General features: G+C 39.2%; 1 protein-coding gene across 1 annotated transcript; it reads left to right on the top strand.

Moving 5' to 3' along the window:
* The first annotated feature begins 7,951 nt into the window (after positions 1-7,951).
* On the top strand, positions 7,952-11,115 carry LOC144701516 (wax ester synthase/diacylglycerol acyltransferase 3-like). Its single transcript, XM_078573322.1, has 8 exons — positions 7,952-8,378; positions 8,461-9,033; positions 9,135-9,207; positions 9,302-9,366; positions 9,775-9,984; positions 10,061-10,198; positions 10,265-10,390; positions 10,954-11,115. Exons 1-8 carry the CDS (start codon positions 8,169-8,171, stop codon positions 10,984-10,986), a joined length of 1,428 nt encoding a protein of 475 aa, XP_078429448.1. The 5' UTR covers positions 7,952-8,168; the 3' UTR covers positions 10,987-11,115.
* The last annotated feature ends 10,728 nt before the right edge of the window (positions 11,116-21,843 follow it).

The raw sequence follows: 21,843 nt of genomic DNA, 5'->3' as shown, positions 1-21,843 counted from the left end.
TCACGGTTGTGCAAGTGGTCCATAGATATGAGGCACCAAAGACGTCTTGTGGACGGACGGTTGTAATTTGACTATGGCCAACAAGTCTCTAATCATGGGATTCTAAACTATTTTAGTTCGGGTGCATCAAGAAGTTCATGAAGACGATTGAGTGGTCAAGATGGGATCATCCACCCTTGGTATAAGAGGTTATAGTTCAAGGAAGATGATGCGATGACGTCCTTGGCCAAGGTAATGAAATATCGAAGAAGAGTTCTTCGATGATTTCCGAAGGCATCAATACTAACTCGGATGACCAATTTGGGTTTGACAGATAACCATACCCTAAGTCATCCAAGGAGTGTTAAGTGGATGAGGGATTATACATACATGGTAACCGATGACGAACAGGTTCCATGAGTGAGTCGATACACACTCCTTTGTATCTTCTAGGACACGAGGTGTAGCTTGGCACCCCACGTGTCGGAGTCTCGACCTATCGATTGGGTTAAATCGATCCGCATTAATTAATCTATATGATGATATAATTAATTAATTTGGAAGGCCAATAAAGGTTATTGGGCCGCTGGAGTCATTAACTAGACTGATACATGGGCCTAGAGGGTCACACGCAAATGGCCTTTTGGACGTTGGAAGATATACTTAAGTTTTGGGGGTTTTTATGAAAAATACTCACTTAGTATAAATAGGGGAAGGCCCTGAACAAAATTCACCAAGGCCTTCCCCTTCTTCTCCCGATGTGATCGTGATGACGTAATGACAACGACGGAGAAAGAACGGGGCTCGTCAACGAGAAGGAGGAGATTCGACGTGCCGAGGATCGCGTGGATACATCTAGAGGCTGCACACTTGAGCAGCTCGACTCGACTCACTCTGGGATCCAAGAAATCACGGATGCAATCTGTGCAAAGGTACTTTGATTCAATGTTTTTATGATGCCATTGTAATTCCATTACGTGTCTTCCACTGCGTGGAATCTTCTTCTTCATCCAGATCTAGGCATTTCAAGCCCATTACTAGGCCTCCAACAACAAGTTGGGAGCAGAAATCCAAGATGAGATACAAACAAAGGGGAGAAGAGAATAAAATATTCGATAACTGGTTTTCCAACACCCCAATAATACTCTCCCAGCCATTGGATTTAACTCTAGGGGTTTGGAGGGCTAGGATTTCTTGATTGCCATCATGGACCTATGCTCTCTCCTTCCCATATTTGGAAACAGGCCTTTCAAATTCAAACTATGGGTTAGTTCCACAATTCTTGCCTTTAGTTGGCCCAATCCAGAAGGAGGTTTGAATGGGCTTCTAGAGTGAGTTTCTTGTGCATTGGACCTCTTTCTTATTATCTATTAGATGGCTTAAGTTTCTATTTTCCTTCTATTTGTATCTCAAATCTACCATTTTATTTACCTAATTGCTGTTTTTGAAATAAAACTCCATGAAGATTTGAGAAATCCACTTTACCCTAAGGAGTCAAGTGGGGTTAGTCTCAAAAGTCAATAAAATATGTAAATAGAGAGCTTGGGAAAATAAAGCATAAATTTCTCATTTTATCCTTAAATGGTGAATAACGCTAGTGCAAATCTAAAAATGTGTGGTAAAAAAGGAGTATGAAAGTATAATTTTATTTATCGAATTTCATGTAATAAAAATGGTCATTAGATGTTATCATGGATTTCATTATAAGCATCACATGTGCATTATAATGATTATATAATATCAATGATCATTGAACAAAATATGTAAAGTGTGATTGGCTTTTTGTAGCCGCATATATTTCCATCAATAACTGGTTTTACATAGTTTTTTCAAGGTGAAATATAAAATATTCGAAATCATTCGCAATCAACACAACAAATAATGTACTTTCCTTCTACTAATTGTGTGATTCGAAATGCACATATATCCACAAAGTCCAAACTGGCTATTTTTTAAGGTAAAACCTATTAAGGATTAGGGCTAACTAGATCTCCTACACCCCTAGCAGATTTGGTGGTGACAAAAGGCAAACTCTTTCTCTTGCAAATAAGCTCCCATTCTTGTGATGCCACTCCCCTTCTTCATATGACCGCAGCTTTCCTTGGTCATAATCTCTCTAATAAGAATATATAGAGCCTTGGATGATATAAAAACATGGAGAATGAAGAGTTAAGTCAGAAGAAAACAACTGAAAATTCAAGTTGGAATTTTCTTACCCGTAAATGAAAATAACCTCATAAGGCATGGATAAATAATTATAGAAATATATCAACTCAATATTCTATAAATATCTCAAAGAATCTGAAGCTGATAAAAATGTTGTAGAAGCTTCCATGTCAATGCTTGATGCCTTCAGCTTTATCTTTTAGTTATTCCTTTGATCTTCCTCGAAATGCTAAAGAGAATTCAAGTATTTTATTAAATTATTAATGAATGACTAAATTTATAAATGTTTAAATCGAATGTGCAAGGATCAGATCTGGAATTTCTTACTTGAATGAAAGTTTTCAAGCCTTTCAAATATTTTCATCTAGATGGACTCACAAGATCTTTAGATTTTTGGATAGCCTGGTCATTCCTCAAGCTGTGCTTCTAGAACTCTGACTTCGTTTTCCATTTGGTCTTCCTAAAAGAAACTCTTGGAATAGCAAAATAAGATAGGGAAGGATACACAATAATGTCTGAAATGGGTATAAAAAATAGCCTCTATTTATTCTCTCTAAGAAATTTCACACAAGTTAAAAAAAATTTTAAGTCCCCTCCCTAGAAAAATATCTTTTAAAATCCCAAAAAAAATTCGTATGTGTGATCCTCTAAGCCCCTGTGTCAGTCTAGTTCATAACTATAATTACAAAATAACATTCATTGTCTATTTTTTTCATTAAAAATGTCTATATATATATATATTCATAAATCATATACTGATTTAATTTAAAAAATATGTTGAGTTTCATCAAACCCTCATTTGAAACAAATGAGGGTTTGATGATCAACCATACCTTAACTCATTCAAAAGTCTCCCACAAACAGTGTATCATACATGTATGTTAAATCATGATGGTGAAGGTTCCATGAAAGTAGACACTTATTTAAATGTTTGAGATTATGTTAATTAATCAATGTGTAGGTATATTTAATTAACAAGGTTGGCCAATAAAAGCTATTTGGCCATTATATTTTGTGGACTACAATAACAAATTGGCCTAGAGGGTGAAATATAAGGTTTTTGAAAATAGCTGAATATAATCTAATTTTTGGGACTCCTCTAAATTTTTTTGAGAGACTATCAATAGTGGCAGGCTCCATTTATTACGGTGCCGATCCAAGATACACTTGGGTGCCCTCCCCTTTGATCTCTTGATCTCTAAGATTGTGTCCTATGATACTAGAGACTAATAATTTTCTCTTTGATTTCATGAAGCATTGTTTAAGGGATTGGTAAGGAGAGCCACCATTATTAAGATCATATTGATTTATTTAAAGGTTAAAAAAAATGAACGTCAAAACTAGACTTGTCCAAGGACTCTAAGGATAACATAATCTGTTCTACCCAATATGCAGTGATCATCTGATGATTTGTTTTATTACATCATGAATTGATATTAAAAAAATTGTTTCGTTTGACTTAATTTGTTTTTGAGTTTTAGCCTAGCTTAGAAAACCCAATACTCTCAGGAAAGAGGAAGAAATGGATATGAAGTTCAAAAAATTGATATGTGAGGTTCACTAATCATATTATGTATGTAAATACTCTATTTTCCCTCTCTCGCCATTTTATAAACCTGTTCAAGTAGAGGCTACCCAGAATGAGAAGGGATTCTGTAGGATCTAGGTTGATACATCTGATTGGAGATATTTTCACTAGAAGATTTCTTGATCCTTTACTTACATTACTGATTCAAGAAAGTGCTTGGACTAAAAAAAGATGTAAACCCAATGTAAACATAATAGATCCAAAAATTCATCAATTTAAATTTCCAATAGACTATTTACTCTGAATTATTTCCATCTTTATTTTGTTCTAAATTCACAACATTCAAACCCTAATCCATGCCATCTCCTCTCCTTTATTCATATTTTGTTTCTAATAAATTTGTGCTAAATTCCAAACACCTGATTTTTAATTTTTCTCATATTATGGTATCCTTTTCCATTGGATGTATGAAAAATTATTTTTTGAAATAAAACAAAATTTTCTGTCATCATCAAAAATAAATCCAATATCAACCACATTGAAAAACAGGATTCAAGAGAGCCCTGTGCTGCTGGCTGGCTACTACTATAATACATTTAGAGTGATATAAAGACAGAGTAAGAGAATATCTGTACGTGTATGAATTACAAAATTCCCTTGTCTTATTTCCCTATTTTCATATTTATCACGTGCTCCTCTTTTATGATTGGTTGGGGGATCCATGAATTTTATTTATTTCTCCGATTTAGGAGGTAGTTATAGGGCCCACTAAAGGGGTACAATATGTGATCCATACCTCTCTAGTTACTCCTTTAAAGCCCAAAAGTAAGAATAATCCATTCTACCCTAGCAACCCAAAGGAATGGCTTTAAAAATAATATGAAATCTACCAGCCTCTTTATAATCATCACTATTAGTTTTGGTAAATTTCTTCACTCCTGGAACTTTAAAGTCTTTGTCACTTGTAAAACTATTTGAGAAATAAGTGAAGCATGGTGAGTAAAAATGCCAAAAATATACACAGATTGATACTCTTATGAAATTCAGAGGTATTTGAAATAATGTATTCAATTTCATGGAACTTGGGAATTTGTATCATGTTATTACAATCTAGGCAGCTGTCGTTAACCGCCTACACCATACACATGGCCACTCCCAGCATCAACCCACTGAACATCCATAATGACATGGGCACCATGACATCGAAAAAATCATGCTTTTGATGCATGAATCCCAACACCACAAACACCTAAATCTGGAGTGTGGAAAGTCTGTGCCTGAAAAGGTATAATATATAATTGTAGTTATTCAATTACCACATAACTTTTTCTAAAAACAAAACTATTGAATTTCCTTTAACTTTTCTAAATTCACTTTTATTTTTAAATAAAAAATATAATAAAATCCTTATATTTCTTATTTTATTTGAATTATTATACTCAATTCAAACATTGATAAAGTATGAAATCAAATTCTTACAACTCTTTTAATCGTCTCCCATATTGATTGTGTATACATTAACATACTGTTAGATGTCTAAATCGATCAATAATATGGAGAACTAAAATTAATTAAAAAAATTATTTGATCACAAAAAATCATTTTTTTATTAATCAAAGTTCATTTTTAATTCGGTGTTTCAAAAATGTGTAAAACTTTATCACATAAAAATTAATTTCTTGAAAAAAGTTGAATTTAATAAACTTGGACATGTTTATTTACATGTTATTTTTCACTTTTAATCATTGAGATTATTTAATTCCTAAAGATATTTTGAATCAGAGGAAAAACTAAATGAGCTACACTCTAACCATACTTCAGTTTTCATTTTTTGGAATATAAACTTTTATTTATTTTGATGGAATTAATAGTTAATTTTTGAAAAAATTAATCTTGAATATGAAATTGATTTTCAAATTAGAGTCTATGGAGAGAAAAAATGATTAAGTGACAGATAGATGTAGTTCACTCAACTCGTAGGTTTATGAAGAATGCATCATTATAACAGTGATTCTAATAAATAAATTCCAACATCAAGACCTTCCTTATTGAATATTTAATTATTATCAAGAAAAATAGTAATATATAAATATAAATCCAAGTTCACCTTCATTACTAATTCCCATTACCTATCCAGTTAATCTTAAAAACATGGATGTTCACAAGCTAATGACGAATTATGTAATTTCATCAAAATACACAAATATATAAATATTCAGATTAAATTTTTTCAGTGATAAACCTTGATGTATCTCTTAGTTTCATGCATTTAATTACTATGACATTAGTTTATAACTAATTCACTATATATTTGGTTACATTGCAGTGAGTTTGTAGTTGTGTGCATCTCAATATCTTTGAAAATAAAATTTGCCCAGATTTTGATTAATCAAACTCTATTGATTCAGCAAGGAATTGTGGGAAGGGAAAACCAGTTAAAAAGTACAAATCATGATTGTTAGAAAAATTTTGGCATGAAATAGTGGTGTCCTATTTCCTTTAGTAATAATCTGGGATCAACTCAATGAAAGCCATAAATTCTACATCAGGGTGTTAGTGAGGATCAGCTTCTTCAGTTACTCCATGATGGTATCAATATGGCAAAGATGGATGTACTGTCCCATGTGCCTGTCTATCAAGGTGACTTTCAACAAAGATATGGAAAGTCTCAGGCCCTGATTACATTAAACCCCAAATCATTCACGAAAACAGACAATTATGTCCTTGTAGCCATGTATAATGACAAAGAAATAGATACAAAACTATGAAAATAAATTTTAAAATGGAATGTCACAATCATTAAAAGAGTGCATTAAGAAAACCCACAGGAATTTCAATGAGGTGTTTACTAATACAAAAAATGTTTCATGTAAATCCCTAATCATGGAGTAAAAAATAACCGATATTATAAAATATTAAGTAATTACTAAAGGTATGTAACCTATTAGAAACCCAAAACATGACTAATATAATGCATATAAATCAAGTGTGATTCACTAATAGAGTAAAATACTAATGAACCATATAAATCAAGTGTGATACATATTCGTGATTAAAAATCATTAAACTTTATATTCCTGAGTGTTTTTGTATGTAGAGGAAAAATAGAGAGAGGAAGAGGGAAGGAGGGAGGACAGAGAAAGAGGGATGGAGAGAGAGAGGTATAGTGAAAGATATACTGAGAGAGAGAGAGAGAGCGAGGGTCTCATACACATTCAGGTTGTCAGGATATAGATAAATCTATAATGAGGTTATAAGAAGAAGAGTCAGATAAATGTTGGAAAGCCACATATAGATAAGTTACCATAGACAGTGACTGGGAGAAAGAGGGAGAGAGAGAAGTGAATGACTACAGAGATAGAATCATATTTGGCCACAAGGTGATCGATGTAGCCTACATCGATGGGTAATGCCTCATTTCTTTGATGTAATATAATTCAAATCTTAATATGATTTGAATTATAGATTATGTTATTGCCATAAGTTGAGGTGAAGACGCAAACTCAAATCTTAAATGCAATAAAATTTGTGTCACTGTTGTGAGCACAATGTAGACAGAGCTATTAATAGAGCTCAAAAGATGGATTGACAATGACAAGCTCAATCAACTTGTCAGCCGGAGTTGCATAGACCAGGGGCCAACAATCCTGGTTGAGCTTGACTGGGACCTTCAGTTGGGTCAAGCGTGGGGCCCAGAGTCCTGGCTGGGTTTGACCTGGACCTTCAGTCAGGTAAACCTAACTTAAAGAGACATAAAGATCTGAACCATAGGAAACAGGTTAACTAACATCCAACAGATAGCAGCCACATACCCTTGCCTGACTTATCTAGAGAAAAATAAGCCATCCAACAGAAGTTAAGATTAACTGTCAATCAATCACAACGAGACACATACCCCCTCCTATTATTTGAATTAGCCAGTATAATTCAAAAGGGTCTCTCCATTTTATCCAATAAATATGAGCCTTCTCAGTTATTTCGTCTCTCTTCCTCTCGCTATCTACTTTCTCTCCACCACTCTTCAATCGACAACTCCATTTCTTTCAAGAGCAAATTCATAACCTACGTTATTGACAGGTGAGAGACGCAAGAAATCTTTAGAATGAGTCCGCAGGTTCTCTGTTGTCACTCACGTCAAGCGACATGAAGAATTCGTGTTAGAGAGATAAGGAAGAGAGAGAAATTACATAGAGAGAGAAAAAAGAAGAAAACAGACGTGCCTTTATTAATACGTAGTCTCTGAAACTACTAGTAAGAAACAGATTGGTGATGCTCCCATCGTGTAGGATTCGTAGCATTCAGTCAGATAAAGGGAGGCTACTCTCAGTTGTGTCTTGTATTTCTGTGTTTTCCCCAGAGATAGACAGAGACAGAGTGAGAGAGAGAGAGAGAGAGATAAAGGGAGGCTACTCTCAGTTGTGTCTTGTATTTCTGTGTTTTCCCCAGAGATACACAGAGACAGAGTGAGAGAGAGAGAGAGAGAGAGAGAGAGAGAATGGACATGCAGAGGAGACGCGCAGTAGAAGAAGGTAACGGGCTTTACAGCAAGCCAGTCTCCCCACTAGCGAGGATCTTCCTCCGCCAGCCGAAGCTCGACCTGGTCATCAATTCCTTCATCACTTTTCAGAACCCAGTCGACGTTGCAGCAGTGAAGGCAGCCATGACAACCTCACTCCGCAACTGCCCTCTCCTGCGTTCTATCCCGGTAAGAACGACAAAAACGAACTCCCACGCAAACTATCTATCTTATTTATCACCGTCACATTACCCAGAACAACAATTCTCAGGTCACAAAGCGCTGTGGGCGGCTACGCTGGAACGAACTGCCGAATATCAACGTAAACGATCATATAATCATACTGCCGGAAGAGCAAGAACATAGACTAGAAGATTATCAAGACGACGAGAGCTACGTCAATTCTTACGTTGCGGGCATCGCAACTTGGCCGGAGATGAGAAGAGATAAGCCGCTGTGGGAAGTACATGTTCTTCCTCGCCGGCGGCGATCTCTCGTTCTGAGAGTTCACCATTCTCTCGGAGACTGTGTCTCCCTCTTGGCTCTTTTCCTGGCGAGCTGCGACTCAGCCGACGACGTGGACATCGTCGATTCCTGCCGCGTGGTGAAGAAGCAGGGAGCGAAGCATGCGCTCGTGAAGCCTTCGTTAGGGCTCTGCATGCGTATCAGAGATGCGTGGCGCATGCTACGTATCGTTTTGTTTGCGGCAAGAAGCGGAATTTATAGAATAGAGGATAAGACGATAATCGCAGGGGGGGTTGGCGTCGAGCGCATGCCGAGGAAGCTGGCGACTCTAACCTTGACCATGGATGACATGATCGCAGTGAAGAACAAACTCGGCGCCGTAAGATTTTCCTGCTCCTGATTTTTGTTTTTCTAGCGGGGATTTTTGGTTTTGTGTGATTCTGGGTTCAACGTTTGGTTGCTTGGACTGTTGTTTGACAGAAAATAAATGATGTTTTTATGGGGATCACGGCGTATGGGCTGGTGAAATATCTGAAACTGAAGTCTACTGAAGGCACGATTCCGCAATTACGTTTCTGTTTTGGATCTCGCAATCGTGCGTCAAATCTAGTTGATATTAATTTTACCTCGTCTTTTTTTCTCTGCAGAGATGGTAAAAGATCCGGTCATCACAGTGGTGAACGCAGTCAATTTAAGGGAACAGGGGACAATGGTCAGACATTAACGTTTCCACATTGGTATTATATTTATACGGAAGAAAAGCCAGTGAAGTCCTCATTTATTTCGTCACTTTGTAATCATATATGTATTACGCTGAGTGATTCCATCGTTTGGTAATGCAGAACGTTTCTGGGATATCAGACTTTAAACCTACTGTTAGTGGATTTGGTAATCGGCCTTTTATGTTTAGGAAAACAGTGAAGATGAAATTTTCAGTGGGTTTAGGAGGAGTGGTGAAATGGGTTTCAGAATTTGTCAGATCTTTTGCCCAAAAACGAGTTTGAATTTTTTATACGTCACTTGAACTGATGTCTTATATTGTCATCATGGTTTTGATTTCCCTTGAAAGTTTTAATTTATTGGCATATGACGAGTGGGACACTGATGGAGCGTTCATCAGGAACTACTAAAATCCATCAGAGGAGGGGAAAATATCAAATGGGGAAACAAGGCGTTAGGAGTGTGCATGCCTGTCCGGCTAGTCAGGAAGACTACTGACCCACTTCAATATGTGAGAGATGTTAGATCAACATTCAACAAGAAGAAGTCGTCGAATGACGCTCTCAACTCTTACAGGCTGCTCTTCGGTTCCTGTTATTTTGTGGAGAAGGTACCCATTAATCGACTACTTAGCGTCATAATAATTTCCTAATTATACATGCATTACCCATCATTTTCGTGCACAGCTTCAAGCGTTACACTATTATAAGGGCTGTTGTCACACAAGCTTATTACTTTCAAACATCAGAGGACCCACGAGCCTCCTGGCACTTCATGGCAATCTAGTGACAAAGATTGGAGTTACGACTAGCAGTTTGCCTACGGTGGGTGTGTAGATGCTTCATCAAATATTAAGAATGATGATTCAGGATACTTCATAATTCTTGCAGGCTCTCGAAATACATATGATATCATACAACGGGAAGGCGTTTCTACAGTTCCTAGTTGCTTCAGAAATTATACCTGATCCCGAGCTGCTGTGCTCCTTGGTCAGTGAGGCGCTTCGTGAAATGAAGGTAAGGATACTATACTCAAAATTCCTACGAAAAAAATATGTTATATGGAACCGGAGCCTATACTATACTTTGAGGTTTCATTCTTCTCGTAACTTATTTTTAGAATGGTTTGTTTGGACTTTTTGTGGTGTTTCCGCTCTACGTTAAGCATAGATTTACATTTCAATTTGTGCGGTAAATCTTTTATCTATTTAAGTCTCAGATTTGCCCTTTTCTTCACTCCATCAGTAATGTCTGTTTTTCGAATATTAAACAATATATTGACTTTACGACTTAAAAGAACCAAAGCACTCTCATCGGAATTTCAACGTCAATATTTCGACCATATATATATATATAGAGATGATGAGTCTATTTATTCTCTTAAATAATGATTATATCCAGATAATCTTCAATTCAAACGATAAACAGCGCCATATGTTACGAAAGGAATGATTACTACCAGCTTTTAAATGTAATGCGGTAGGCGAACTGGAGTTATCTCTTCGAAACTTGTTCTTACTTCTACCGTATGCGATTTTACGATATTCAGATTAACTATTTTTCACATTTTTGGGCTACAGGTTGCCGCACTGGGGGCAGTAGCAATAGAGTGAGCATCAACTGAGATCCTGACGATAAAAGGCTTGAGGTGTATTTTAAATCTACTAAGCTCGTTGTCTAATATATACATGATTGTGGACTAATTACAAAATGTTGATGAAGGGCGAAGTAAACTAAAAGGCTTGAGGACTCTATTTTTTTCCCCTTAGTTTATCCATTCCTCCATCCTCTCATCTCTTTTCATGATTTTCCACAGTAGTCTGTGAAGTTATTGAAGAAAACATAAGGATCTATTGCGTTTTTTTCTTAAGCATGAACCAATAAAATGATAGAACACAAGAACTGGATCGTATATTTAAGAATATATTCATGACGTTAAGATAAAATACCTGAGTCCATTGAAATTTGATCTTGAGGGGTCACGTTTTGAGCGAAGCAATCACACTATCATTGACCTTAATAATATCTCTCAAAGAAAACCACAATTATGACTCAAGGACTGATCCCTATTTATAAGCAAGAGAAGATCTCTGACGTCTGTCTTGAATTAAATTGAAGATCGAGTCAGCCAATACACAAATTAATTAATCACCACAATTAATAGAATATTTTACTTTTAAACTTGTCTTAATGGATCACTTTATATAGGGATTAAATGAAAGTCGCACTTTGATCACAAATACGTAACCTGGTATTGTAGACTGTTACTTAACGAGCTCGGATTTGTTGCTCTCGTTAAAGACATTTTGACCAATCTCGTAAACTATAGAACCAAAGTGGATCTAGTCACATTAAATAATAATTTGGCCCAAGCAATGATCACGTATAGTGTTTCAAAAATTGACTTATAGTAAGTTTGGTGTGAGGTATGGAAATTACATCAAAAGTAATTTCAACATGTCAATTTCTGAAGTTCACTAAATTCTAAATGGAGATCAGTTGAAACTTCTTAAGAATGATGATAACCTTAAAGTTAAACTTGAATGTAAGGAAAACATTTACATCTATTTATGAAGGAGCATTTATACACAAACTCCCTGTCAAATTACATATCACCATAAGGCATTCAATCCCATATGATAATTATGTTCATGGAAAGCCTTTGAAGTAGTGACGTAGGACGACTAAGGAAAAGGTGACTGAGGGGATGGACGGATGGATGATGACGGGTAAAAGGTAATAGATGGGTTTGTAGGGAGGGATAAAACAGCCACAGAAATACACGCGGTCGGATTCGGACTTTAAAATCGATGAAAAACTGGTGGTGCAGCTCCGACCCTCGTTGAGGGCGGGAGTACTGTCTTCACCCACCGCGACGATGCCTAAGCACCGAAATCAATATCTGAATTCTCGTCACGAAGAAACACTCGAAAGAGAGAGAGGAAGAGGGAAATCCAAACCAAATCTAATTCTGACGGCGCTGGAAACTTCTCGAGAAAATACTGGACGGAGAACACTTTTGACACCAAAGGGTTCAGGCGTACCTCGGCACCGTAGTGCGTGAAGAGGCTGGGGGAATCCGGGCGTTGAGCGGCCCACTGGACGAAGGAGTCTGGGCGTTCCGGGCGTTGAACGGCCCTGGTAGTGAGTTGATGTCGTGGTCGCAGAGTCTGGCGTAGGCGAATACCCGCGCGCATGAAGCGCGCGTAGGGTGCGCGCGCGGAGTGCGCGGAGTGCGTGGAGCGCACCCGGAGCGCGCGCGGCTCGAAGCGTGGACGTCGTCGACAACGAACCGTTGGACGACCTCGACAACGTTGGTGGCTGGCGTGCGGCGTGGCGGGCGGCCGCGTACGCAGCGCGACAGGCAATCGGCGGGCTGCCGCGTGCTCAGCACGGCAGGCGATCGGCGCGCGGTGTGTGCGGTCGGTCGCGTGCGTGGCGCGGGCAGGCGATCGGCGCACGGCGCGTGCGGGCGGCCACGTGCGTGGCGCGGGCAGGCGGTCGGCGCGCGGCGCATGCGCGGCGCGGGCAGAGGGTCGGCGCACCGCGGGTGCGGGCGGCCGCGTGCACGGCGCGGACAGATGGTCGGTGCACCGCGTGTGCGGGCGGTTGCGTGGCTGGGGGAAGAGAGAGAGAGAGAGAGAGAGAGAGAGAGTGGGAGGGGAAGAGGTGGAAGGCTGGCGACGCAATGTGGCGGCAGCGGCGACGGCTAGGGTTAAGAGGGATAGGGGAGGCTGGGCAGTCCTCCAAGAAGAGGGTCTAGAGGGTCACACGCACAACGTCATAAGGGAACTGGTGGATATATTTTACTTCGTAGGGTTCTTGAGAAAAACCTTTAGTGAAATATAAAGAGGGAAATGGGTCTCATTTTAAGCACACATGCAAGCTTGATTTGAGAGCCCCCTCCTTTCTTCGTTCTCTACTTCAACCAAGGAGAAAGTCTCCAAGGAGAGTTGAACAAGAAGAGGTGGATATCCAAGTGCCGAGTGATCACGTAGATACTTCTAGAGGTCGGATGCATGAATTGCTTCAGAACAATCTCGGAGTGGCAAAGTCAAGGGTGGAACGAGTTCCCAAAAAGGTACTTTAAATGTTTTGTTTTAAAGATCAATTTTGAATCGATCGACACACTTCTGCATCCATGGAACGTGTTTTCCATGGATGAACCAAGGCATCAAACCCAACAATACAATCGTGACATGAATCAACCTGATTGACATTTAGGTATAACATCATTCAGGGATTCATATGGGTCAATTCAGTGAACTCTTTTTCCAAAGAGCACCCAGTATTTGTCCTTAGTGTCGCCACACTCATAGCCACATGATCAGTTATACTTATCGTATAAGTAAGATCAGTTAGTGCGATTTTATCCGGATAATTTGATGTCCATCTCGACTATCCATCGAATAGAAATATTTAGAATATTTGTTTAAAGACTAGTGATCACTGTATTTTATGATATTATTGTACTTCATTATAATCATGACACTAGAATAATAATGAATATAATATTTTATTCATGAACTTAAATAAACATGGTGGTGTGATTGGCTTGATGGCCACATAATACCCATCACAATTTTCAAAGTAAAAGTCTCATTTGAGTTTGTTCTTGAGTGTCGTGAGTGAGGGATTAGAGAATAAATGTCTGATCAAGAGTCATGAAGTCAAATCATTACTTTTCACGTTGGGCATGTGATGACAAGGTTAGTGTAATCTTCTTATTTTTAAAAATATGTATGCTTCCTTTTTACTAGGCTATCATCGTCGAGGAGATCCTAGATTTTTACAATCCCTCTTGCCACCACCGAATTTGTCGCTCTCCATTTTGTATTTGAGCCCGTATTTGTAGGTTCCAAAAATGGTGGATCCACATCACTAACCCTCGTGCCACAACTTATACGATAAGTCAGTGTCAATTTTCAGTCATCTTCTCTGATCCATTCCCACCACAGCTATCAATTATCCTCTAGGGCTGAAAAATGATGGTATAAGGTATTTAATTAGAATGAATGATTGTTACTCGCTAGAAAATTCACATAAATTTGTAAAATTATTCCATACAATTAGAATAAATTAGGTTAAATATACTTAAGATTTTGTCAACTTCGAATCATTAATTTGAACAAATTTTGAGTAGTTTGCTTTAACTAGAGGAGATTTAATTCCTAATATATATATATATATATAATAAAGTATAAATTAAACTTAAAATTGACTTATTCAACACTTCATTCTCTTGAATTCGACCCTTAATCTGTGCTCTTAATGAAAATTAGAAATATTTTTGCATATTCATCAAATAGTCGTGTTAGTTTTTTTTACTATGTCATCTACTACATCAAACATATCAAATGTACTAGTCTGAATATATACTTTTTAAATGAATCAAAGTAAAATTTTGTGAAAATTATTAGATACTTTGTGAAGTAAAATGATAAATTGAGAGAAATAACTTTTGAATGAGTAGTGGGAAGTAACCTTTTGTTATGGTATCCATAATGGATGACAAAACATGTTGACAAATATATTTGCATGCCTTCATCTATATTTGTTTTTTTCTTGAAAAAGGGGAGGGATAGTCATTCAACATGTGGGTGGAAAATATTATGAATCCCCATGCTGACCTCACCATCCAAGTGTTGTGGGGTATCTATGGAAGGGGACTGAATTGGGAAAGGCGAGTAACTCCTTTTAGAGGGACATCAACCTTTTGCCAAAGTCTCTAACAAATATTTTCTTGGGTACGTGTTATTGTCACCCATGCTAGGCAATTGACAGGTATTTCAGTACTACTTAGATGCATGGCCATCATGAGGAACTATGAGTGAGGCATTTTTTTTATTTTATGCCGTTGCATGGAGTCCCAATGCCATGATAGGGGATTGTTGGGATGGAGTAACCCAATTCTAAGTGCCTTGTCTGACCAAAAGTCTACATAACTTCTTAACATTAAACAATAATTAGTACAAATGAGGCCCTAGTATAAAGATTAATGGAATTATTTGTTGCAAGCAACCCAATTGTACATTCCATATCTCATTACATGTTCATTGATACAATACATTCATTATACTACATGTGTGATACGTAATGAAGTCCATGAATACATGATCAGACTTAGTGAATTATGATGAGATTAAAATATGGAGATCACTAGTTTTTAAGCATTTGTTCAAAATATTCCCATTCGAAGGATACTCGAGAAGGACATTGGAGTATCTAAAAAGAATAGCACTATCAACCCACACTCATACGATGAATATAATTGGTCCCATAGCCCTTAGTTTGAAGACATTAAGGATAGATAGTAGGTGCTATTTAGTTGAAAGAGTTCCCTGATTCGATATGTATGAATCCATGAATGTTATTATACCAAACTGTCAACTTGGTTGCTTCAAGTAACGGTTGTGTAGGTGGTCCGTAAACCTGAGACACTAATGTCGGATATCGTCAAGGACGTCGTCTGGTCGGCACCAAGTATGATGGCTCGGTATCGATAATAGGTAGTGATATCTAACGTCGACGATGTCATCGTCCGACGAATAAACCCTAACGGGTTGATGTGACTACGACGTAATGAACGAATGTCCTACGTGTCGTACATGTAGACTCTGACTCGAGGGAGGCGCCGAGCTCCAAGCTTGGACGGGGTTGTTGGGTGACGATGACGGTGGCCTCTCGAACCTTGTCAGAGCAATGAAGGCGTCTACGACCGAACGAACTCAATCTGTAGGGCTCGCACTTAACGAATGGTCTCGTCCGTACCGGTAAGACACTCAAGTATGTTGTAGTTTCTATCAAAACCTCTCTCACCTACCTAGCCTGAGTGCGGTGGAGTCAAGACAAAGATTTACTACAAGGGATAAATAAACAAGCAACGAGAGAGAACGGCGTACCTCGTGGTGCAAAATTCGTCGACGGTCGGCAGAGGTCGAAGCGGGTGGGACGGAGAGGCGCCGTAGAGTGGATGGCGGCTCGACGAGCGACTAATGATGCAGGAGCTATAGGTAAAGGTCGGAGAAACTGGGAAGAGAGAGAGGGCAAGGAGTGACCAAGATGGCGGTGGTTGATCAGTAGCTGCGTTCAGTCAGGTTAGCAGGCGTGTTCAGCAGGAAGGCACGGCAGATCCTGATAACGGAAGCAATCACAGTGCGCAGAACCCGGTGGGGGATTGGGGCTTCGCAGGCAACGGTTGCTCGAACTCACGGTGTGCAATCCAATGAATAGGTAGAATGCGTGAGTCGGTAGCTTGATGGTCGCCCATTGTGGCCAATGCGGGCTTGCACGGCGAGAAGAACAACCGATGCGGGGTGGTGTCTGGGAGCGTCATTGGCGCCTCGTAGGTCCTTGAGAAGGGATACCGTGGAGATGCAATCCTTGGCAGTTCAGCCACTTGACCCTCTCACAAGTCCACGAGCCATTTGACCACAATTACCGGCAATTGCGGAGCGTGTGGTCGTGCAATTTCAGGGCAGCAGGTATCGTTGACTTCTCGATGGAAGTCAGAGTCGTTCGGTCAACTCAAACCCGGTCAAAGAGTTCCCCACAGTTCTGTTCTATTATGGTCGCAAATTGAGTGGGCTCACCAGTCCACTAATGCAATGCAAGTGTCTGGCGTCCATCGGGGGATATGATCCATGCGGCGATGGAAGGGGGGGAAGCCAGGAAGTCTCACGTTCCTCCCATTAGTGTGTGGTGAAAGAGGGTCACCAGAGAAATAAAAGGAGTTCGCAGCCAAGTGGAATCCCATGCAGGGAGTCCGTCGTGGGAGCCTGGCCATTGGGGCATCTGTGTATTTCTGGCAGCGAACTGATTCGTCCCGAGGGGGGGGGGGGGGGAAGGGGGAAGCCTTCACGTTGAATTAGCCAAGGGTTGATGTTCTGGGGTGGCTTCTTCATTTCTCTTTCTTCTCCATGCCTTCTTCTCCTTCCTCAACTTCCCCTTCCACTGTATTCTTCTCTTGAGTGAGGAAGTGAGACCAGAAAAAAAACAAAATGCATCTTACTTGTTCTTCCTCACCTGAGGAGGCTAGGGTGCCCCCCACTTCCCTTATAATGGGGAAGAGGTCATTGGGCCCCGCAACCTTAGTGGGTTGACAAAAGAAAAAGGGGTCCATTTGGGGCCCATATATAGTGGGTCCCCCCTATTGCAATTAGAGGGAAATTAAAACATAAATGAAAAAACGACAAAGGGAAGTGTGGAGGGGTAGCCCAAATTGCTAAGGACCCCCCTCCCAAAGGTCGACAAAGACACACGACGTCGACGGGACGTGTCGTCATGTGACGAAAACAGACACCAAAGATGTCTTGTGAACGTACAGTTGTACTTAGACTATGACCTACAAGTCTCTAATCACAAGATTTTAAAGGATCTTTGTGCGGGTGCATCAAGATGTTCACGAAGATGATTGAGTGATCAATGTGGGATTGTCCACCCTCAGTATAAGAGGAGATAGCTCAAGTAAGACGTGCAATGAAGTACTTGGCAAAGGTAGTGAAGTATTGGAGAAGAAATCTGTGATTATTTTTTAATGCATCGACACTAACTTAGAAGACCAATTAGGGTTTGACAGTTGACCATACCCTAAGTCATCTGAAGAGTGTCAAGCGGATGAGGGATTGTATCTACACTTTAATTGATGACGAACATGTTCCATGAGTGATTCGATACACACTCCTTTGTATTATCTGTAGCATCAGGTGTATCTTGGCACCTTAGGGGTTGCAGACTCTAGAGGGATCCCGTAGATACTTCTAGAGGTTTACACATGAGCAGATCTACACAACTTTTTAAGGATTGAGGAAATCCAAGGTGATTTGTTTTTGTGTTTTGTTGATGATGTTATGATTCTGTTCAAGTCTTTGGCTAGATGGAATCATGAAGTCCATCCAGATCAAGGTCTCTAGATTCCAAGTGTATCTTCACCCATTTCCTTATTCTTCTTATTTATTATATTTTATTTTATTATGTTTATCGTCTCTCTGTTTGAAACTCACACCTTTCATCCTTTCTAAAATTATAATATGTAGGTTTTAACATTTTGTCTTCTTGATTACCGTTAATTCTGTTGGGTTCTTAGAGTTTGATTGAGTGTTTGAAAACATATTGTGTAGTGGAAGATGAATAATCAATTAAAAAATTATGTATTAAATGTAGATGAACTTATCACGTTGTGTGGAACTAATTCCACTGTTGGCTCTCTCTATGGAAAAGTTTCTTAAAGTTGTTCATGTGTCCAGCCTCTTGATGTATCTCATTTTCTTCTTCTATATTATATGTATAGACTCTTTTATCCGCCAATGTACACGAGATGTATGTGTGTGACCCTCTAGGATGTATCAGTCTAGTTAATAACTTGATATCTGGAAAACATTTATTCTTTTCAATGTTGTTAAGTAACTATATTTGGATTTGGATTAAGTAATCAAGGATCAATCTAACCTAACAGATAGGTTAAATTTCCAACCTATGAGGCACCAAGCTACAACTTGTGCTCTATAAGATATTTATTATTAAATAAACTATATCAATAAACTATTACAATCATCAACCACTGTATATGTGTATCCTTTGTCTGTCCTAGACTCTAAAATAAGTTTGGCCATTGTTTACCAACAAACCCTGATTTGTCATTCGAGTTGGTATTGATGTGTGATGGAGATCATTGGATAATGTCTTCTCCAATATCTCCCTTACCTTGGCCAAGCATTTAATGTATCTTCTTGCTCAAGCCAAACTCCACATTTACGAAGGGCAGACGATCCCATCTTGTCGACTCCATCATCTTTGTGTAATTATTTCTACATACATGCTATGACTCTTTTGATTCTTGTGACTGGGGACTCATAAATCATGGTCAAAATATATTTGTCCATCCACAATATATTTTTGAGTCTTGTCATAATATAACTTAGATGACCGAGACATGAATTAGTCTGGTTGACTTTTAAGTATAATATTACTCATGGATTCTTACGTACCAATTCAACGAGCTCTTTTCCGAATGAGCACTCACTGTCTATCCTTAGTAGCATCAATCACACTTATTGTGCAAGTAAGATCAAATAGTGCAACTTTTTCAAGATAATTTGATCTCTCTTGAATATGCATTGAATAAGAATATTTATTAAAGTTTTTTTATAAATGAAGTCATCATAATTCACTAAGTCATTACACATATTCGGTGACTTCATTTTAAACATCACTAAATTATAATAATGAATGAATATTTATTTTAATGAACTTAAAAAGACATGGGAGTATTATTGAGATGACAAGTAAATAATATATGTCCAATTCATTGTGAATATCATGGATTTTTCTCATAAGTACCCCCTTTTATTTCTTACCCTTCATCATGTTGTGAATCATTTATATTTCAAATCATTATATATCCCTCTTATTTTTCCCATATATTCCATTAGCCTTTTATTTTCTGATATATTATCTCAGTTCTTCCATAGAATCTCTATCATCTCATGTTCATATTTCTACTTCACTATTTCCATCTTCAAAATTATATTCCACATACTCTTCTCTTAGACTTAAGTGTATGTTAACTAATCCTAATTAGCATTATTTGGTGCATTCCTTACCAGATCTGTAATTTTTATTTTAGTAACATTTTAGGATCCTTATTCATATAATGTTTCTACTTTATTTTGTTTCATGCATCTACCTTTTCAAATATAATCGAAGTCTATATTACAAAATTTTGAATATATCGCGAATCTCTTGAGAAAACCATATTTTAATAGTAGTTCTACTAAGGGCAAATACTACGAAAGAGCATGAACTTTCGTTTTTGTCAGCCGGACAGCATGAACTTTCATGCTTGTCTAAAAAATAGCAAGAACCAATAAGAAGACGCCAAGTGGCGTCTTCTTTTTCCCCCCAGCGGCAGTCAACTCATGACGTGGCTTCCACCGTGGCAGCCAGGTGGACTCCACGGTGGCATCCATGTCTCCGGCCGCCGCCAACGCCCCCCGTCTCCGTTTGCCGACGCCGCCCGTCCCCGGCCACCGCCGCCGCGCGTCTCTGGCCGCCGACGTCGCCGTATCCGGCCGCCGGAAGAAGAAGAAGAAGAAGAAGGTGACGACGTTGCGGCGGAGGGGCATTTTGTCGAAGAGGGCGCGGGCGAAGTCGAGGTCGCCGCGGGCGAGGAGGCCGGAGATAAGGGTGGTCCAGGAGACGACGTTTCGGCGGGGCATTCTGGCGAACAGGAGGTGGGCGTCGATGGCGTCGCCGGGGTGGCAGCGGAGGTAGAGGTGCAAGAGGGCGTTCTGGAGGAAGACGTCATGGGCGAGGCCGGACTTGAGGGCGAGGGCGTGGAGCTGCAGGCTGAGGCGGAGGTCGCGGGCGGAGGAGCAGGCCTTGACGGCAAAGGGGAGGGTGAAGCGGTCGGGGGGGACGCCAGCGAGGGCCATGACGAGGAAGAAGGAGCGGAGGGCGTCGGCGGGGCAGCCGGCGAGGGTGAGGGCGCGGAGCATGAGGTTCCAGGCGAGGGGGGGAGGGGGGAAGGGGAGCTCGGAGAAGGCGGAGGCGGCGGGGCGGAGGAGGGCGGCGGCGAGCGGCGGAGGAGGGCGGAGAGGACGGCGGCGTCGGCGGCGGCCGGAGACGTGGATGCCACCGTGGAGTCCACCTGGCTGCCATGGTGGAAGCCACGTCATGAGTTGACTGCCGCTGGGGGGAAAAAAAAAAAGAAGACGCCACTTGGCGTCTTCTTATTGGTTCTTGCTATTTTTTAGACAAGCATGAAAGTTCATGCTGCCCGGCTGACAAAAACGAAAGTTCATGCTCTTTCGTAGTATTTGCCCTTCAACTAAGATAAAAGTTTTTGGTATTTTTGTTGAAATTTTTTAAAAAATTCAAGTCCTTAAGCAATTTTTTGACCATATTATTTGAACTACATAAATGGTGCTTCCATAAATTTTTAGCAATCTGATATCCTTGATAAAAGTAAGTGAATAATCGAAATCCTTCTCAAATTCTACTTTTATAAAATATTTTTACTACTGATAAAATTAAAAAATATGTACTTATGATATTCCCATGGCTCCAGCTTGTTGATATCATTTTAATTATAGTAGTAAATCTGATAAATCAATATTTAATCTAATGTAAAATTTTCTATAATTTTCATTTATTCATATTATAATTAATTCTCTTGGTTTAATCGCTGGAGTTTTCACATTAATATTATTAAAATTTATTTTTGGAAGATTTACTACTGACTATTTTAATAAACATTAGCTAGACCTGACTGGCAAAATACCCAGCTACAACATTTAATCAATAAAATCAGAGATCAGGATGATGTATAATAAAAAAAACTTTTAAATTTGAATGCTGGGTTTTCTACATTTAAGATACGAAATTATATCATGCCATAGAAAATATTGGCAGTATATATTCATGCCTAAATACGAAAAACATTTGATTTTTTTCTCCTCTTTGTTGAGAAG

The sequence above is a fragment of the Wolffia australiana genome, chromosome 3, assembly GCF_029677425.1.
Source record: "Wolffia australiana isolate 7733 chromosome 3, ASM2967742v1".
Classification (NCBI taxonomy): Eukaryota; Viridiplantae; Streptophyta; class Magnoliopsida; order Alismatales; family Araceae; genus Wolffia; species Wolffia australiana.
Note: the sequence above shows the minus strand (reverse complement) of the source record. Positions and strands in the feature narration are given on the sequence as shown.

What these genes read in the sequence shown, in the direction of transcription:
- LOC144701516 (XM_078573322.1), top strand. Translation starts at nt 8,169, where the DNA reads ATGGACATGCAGAGGAGACGCGCAGTAGAAGAAGGTAACGGGCTTTAC. An exon ending in CTCTCCTGCGTTCTATCCCG is followed by an intron (nt 8,379 to 8,460) that starts GTAAGAACGACA and finishes AACAATTCTCAG; the next exon opens with GTCACAAAGCGCTGTGGGCG. An exon ending in TGAAGAACAAACTCGGCGCC is followed by an intron (nt 9,034 to 9,134) that starts GTAAGATTTTCC and finishes GTTGTTTGACAG; the next exon opens with AAAATAAATGATGTTTTTAT.